General features: G+C 36.5%; 1 protein-coding gene across 2 annotated transcripts in view; it reads right to left on the reverse strand.

Moving 5' to 3' along the window:
• LOC112520368 (N-acetyl-D-glucosamine kinase-like) overlaps positions 1 to 4,091 on the reverse strand; it is a 6,338-nt gene extending 2,247 nt beyond the window's left edge. The window contains exons 1-7 of one of the 2 annotated variants that reach the window (XM_025128736.1): positions 4,015 to 4,091; positions 3,348 to 3,601; positions 2,057 to 2,204; positions 1,467 to 1,658; positions 1,027 to 1,155; positions 769 to 938; positions 121 to 251 (exon numbers count right to left, since the gene is read on the reverse strand). In XM_025128736.1, the coding sequence (XP_024984504.1) occupies positions 121 to 251; positions 769 to 938; positions 1,027 to 1,155; positions 1,467 to 1,658; positions 2,057 to 2,204; positions 3,348 to 3,567 (990 nt within the window). In that variant the 5' untranslated portion in view covers positions 3,568 to 3,601; positions 4,015 to 4,091. The other variant, XM_025128737.1, reaches the window with a different exon arrangement.
• Between the last annotated feature and the right edge of the window lie 309 nt (positions 4,092 to 4,400).

Consider the following 4,400-nt stretch of genomic DNA (forward strand, 5'->3'; position numbering starts at 1 on the left):
CTTTAATATGTATGCGAACATGTCCTCTAGCCTAAAAGAGTAGAGATGTTGTTTCCAATTAGGATACTAGTGAGTTAAAATGTGACATTATCTTTATTGACCAAAGTACAAGATGCCTACCGTTGGCCGAATTGGACGCATCCCAGGGAACTCTTTGGAAATGCAACTAATTACTTCTTGTCCTATATCCCACCTCCTATCAGCTTCAAGGACACCACCAACCATTACAAGCGGACAAGAATCCTTTCCATCTGCCAAGTAAGTGACTCATGTAAACCGTAGAACACATCAAAACAAACATAACACCCAATGATAAGCAACGTAAAAAGTGAAACATGAATAAAAACAAACAAACTCAATATATCCAACCCGAAGGTAAGGGTCTAAGGAGTAGGATGTACGCAGACGTTATGTCTGTCTCAAGAAACAAAGGAACCGTTTTCGTAAAGTGAAATGTGTATAAGATACATATTTATGTTCCCTATCCTATGGTCAAAGTTAGGTCAGCTTTTTGAAACAGAGTTTGGCTATATAAGAGATTAGAATTATATGCAAAACTCGATAGGTAAATGTTCTTGAAAGTAGAAGTTGCTTCTGGTAAAGTGCTATGATTTTGAAAAATAAGTAATAAATAAAAATTCAAAATACAAGTGTGACGATGAGAACTTAGATAGCATCAGTATTCACTATTCAGTAAGGAGGTCAATCATAGAAACCAATTGAAATACAGAAAGAAATTTATTTCTCTTTTCTGGTTTGGATATTCACCTTTGCCACACAACCCAAGTCTGCAAACAACAGCTTTGACACTTGAGGCCAGCTCCTGAACTGCATTAAGTAATATGCCATTTGCAACTTCATCGCCTGCTTCTGCGCAAGATACGACAACTGGGACCAAAGCTGCAATTCGAGCCCAAGATGGATCAGCATAGGTCCACCTATATTCAAATGAAGTTCATCAGTGACAACTATATTTCATAATAGCTGCCCTATAAATATATATCATAAGCTTGGAGAAACAAATACCCAATTAGTTCATCTGGAGAAGAAAGTTTGAGTTCCTGCAGGATGCTGGATGTAAGCATTGTTTGCGGACCACGACCATCGTAAGCCCTTATTATTGATGTCAATGCCATTGCAGCTATACCATACCCACTACATGTAAATAAGAGAGATCTCCCACATTCACCTAATATGCTCAATATATAAAAAGAAAATATGCATACATATTTGTATATGTATGAAGCAGAATGCAAAATTTAAGCACGCCTTCGATCACACTTAGGCAAATGGGGTTATCAACTGTGTATGTGAAATGTAACTATTAAAATCCAGAAGAGTTAGAAGGTCACCACGTAAATAAACTAACCAATATGTTCCAAGAATTCCAGTGATTGAGAACGAGAAGAGAGTTGAATATCTAGTTCCAATTGTTATAGCCGATGAAAAGGGTTAGCATATCATACCTTCCCCAATCACCTAATATGGGTCCTGCACCAGAAGCCCGGGCTTCTCTTCCATCTTCAGTATACCCATAAGCAATGGTCCCCGTACCAGCAATTAGAACACACCCATGAAGCTTTCCCATGGTTCCACTAGCCATAGCAGCCACGGCATCATTGTGAACGGAACACCTAACATCATTGGGGAATATCGCTCTGGGTAGGGAAAGAATAAAGAAAGGAAAAACATAGAATCAACAGTAATTAGATTATGAGTCAAAACATGATCATGGTCCAAACTTAAACAATAAGCTTGAGTCGGATAAAACACTAAATCTAAGAAGTTTTGCATCTGGAAAGACAAGATGCAGATAGATATACTGATCCAAGGGAAAAAGATTAACTTCAAATAGGTAAAAAGAGGAAGCTCTTTTTGGTGATCTTTCAATAATTTTTTTGATAAGATCCAACTGGCTACTCATAGGCATTCTTCTGTTAGGCAGAAGCGTCCTTACACTTTTAACAATAAACAGAAGTATGGGATATGAGGAGAATTTATAGTGTAAAAATGCAAGGATGAGAACAAGAGAATGAATGATATACAGACAGCTGACCTAAGCCAATCTAAAATCCTTTGCTGGTCTGTTGGATGATTAACTCCCGATACAGCTAAACAAACTGCTCGAACAGCAGATCGAGTAGAACCTGCCTTTGAAAGAGCGTCGGCCATAACATGTTCTAGTGTCTCCTTTGCAGCAGTTTCTGCCAAGTATATGTAGAAAATAATCATCACATGGTACAATCTTCTGACTAGTGTAATTAGAACAGTGAATGGGATGTCACACTCAGAGTACTCATCAGGATTTTTCATATTTCTATGCACTCACATAGGTGGGTTTGTTCCAATCCCCATTCTGGAAACTATAATTGCCATCTACAGAACCATGAAATAATTTATCCGCATCTCTTCACGAGATCAGTGTCTAGCTTCATTGGATAGATCCAAGAGAACCATCCATCTTGATGTCTCTAATATAACACACACACAAAGAGCATGTTGGGAAATGATGGTTGTGATAAATCACATAGGTGAACTGAGTGAGAGCAGGCCCTCGTTAAACGAGCTGTATGGGTTTGTCATTTGTGGTCCGAGCTGGGTATAACGAGGGTATTCTTGAAATGCAAAGATTAGTCTAAATCTAGATGCATAATGATTTAATTAGCTGTTTAAATCCCTGCCCGCCATGTAACCATGAGAAACCAAGCAAAAATTAAGTAAGCACCAAACTCAACCAGCCTAGAAAGGCACAATGAAACCAGCTTTATCCGAATGTTGCTAGATGCATCAAAGGAAGGTCTTACGCTTCTTTTTAAATGCCTAAAAATTCCATATAAATTCAGTATTTTGATATGCATATCTTATATAGAAATGACCACCTGAGCTCAAGTGTTATGGAAGTTGGGCAACTGTCACATCTGAGGTTGGTTAACAAGGTTTCACTAGTATAGTAGTATTTAAATTTTAAGTGTTGAACAAGAAATATACCACTACATATATGGTATCCATATTATAAGTTCAGAATTTTTTTGAATTACTAAGACATTTCCCTCTATGTCTGGAGATAGTAACCTTGTGGCTTGTTTATCATATAGGAAACCATAACATTACAAATAACCATGGTATAATTAAAAACGAACTATACTTGACTACTTTAGTAGATATTACCTGCCATAACTCAATAAAAATAGCTCTAATATTGAATAATTTATTTTCCATCACGGAGCTGTGCATCTGTCTTTTCTCGTTCTTTTTTTTGTGTGTATATAAGTCCAAGTTCAAGCATAACAGATAATAGCAGCTATTGATAATGAAAGCATGGAGAGAAAGAATATAGGAACTAGTACCTCCAACACTATTATGATTGGAGCAGCCAGCAACAGCACGAGCCAAGACCGGAGGAGGGTCGGAAGGAAGGTGGTTGTCAGTGAGAGGGATAACCGGCATGCATACACATACCGTCGAAGTAGTCCCACCATCCAATCCCAGAATCAGATCCTGATCACCACCGGCCGCAGCCATCTCATGCTCAAAATCCCAAATTCCCCCATTTCTGTCCCTTTTCATTACTTCCCTCGGCTCTTGCACACTACTTCCACAACTACAAAAAATAACAAATATAAAACCCTCAGATCTTCACAAATTTCATAGATAATACACAGATTACATCCAGAAACTTCAGAAAATCGTATCGCCAGAAACTCTGTAAGACTGTGACTGCACATAGAAATAGAATCTAGACGGAAATAATGCGACCAGAAAGGACGAATAAATTATAGTTTATATGAGATCGACCGAAGACTGATTATTTCGAGCTTAATAATTACACACCTAAATTGAAAAACACTTGGTTGCGACTTCAAGTTTTCAACACCTACAAGCAACGATTATGGTTCCAAACATTGATCTGATGAACGATTAAGCTTCTAAAAATGAAAAACTTCACAAGTTTGAGTGAATGCATAGATGTGTATATGAATTTGAAATTAGAGATTACGGAGAGAGAAACAATACCAGGTGATAGCAACTTCAAATCCTTTATCTAGTGTTCTTCACCTTTCTCCTCCGTCGTCGCGATTTCTACACAGTTTCAGCGGATGCAGAGTAACCGTCCTGACCTGATGTTTAAAACCATTGATTTTGTTTGCTTGCTTTTGGCGTGTTTTATTTTCTTTGTAACATATAATTTTAGACAAATATTCCTTCAACATATTAGAAGTACATTCGTGCAATGCAGTTAGACGAAACGTATTTTTATTTTAATGTTTTATTTTATTTTTTATCCATGTCAATATAAATATAATTTTATATGATTTTAAAAAATATAATATTTTTATTTTTAAATAAAATATAAATTTAAAAATATCATATAAAATTTGTAAAAAAATATATTAATATTA

Source organism: Cynara cardunculus, assembly GCF_001531365.2.
Source record: "Cynara cardunculus var. scolymus isolate 2C chromosome LG 10, CcrdV1, whole genome shotgun sequence".
Classification (NCBI taxonomy): domain Eukaryota; kingdom Viridiplantae; phylum Streptophyta; class Magnoliopsida; order Asterales; family Asteraceae; genus Cynara; species Cynara cardunculus.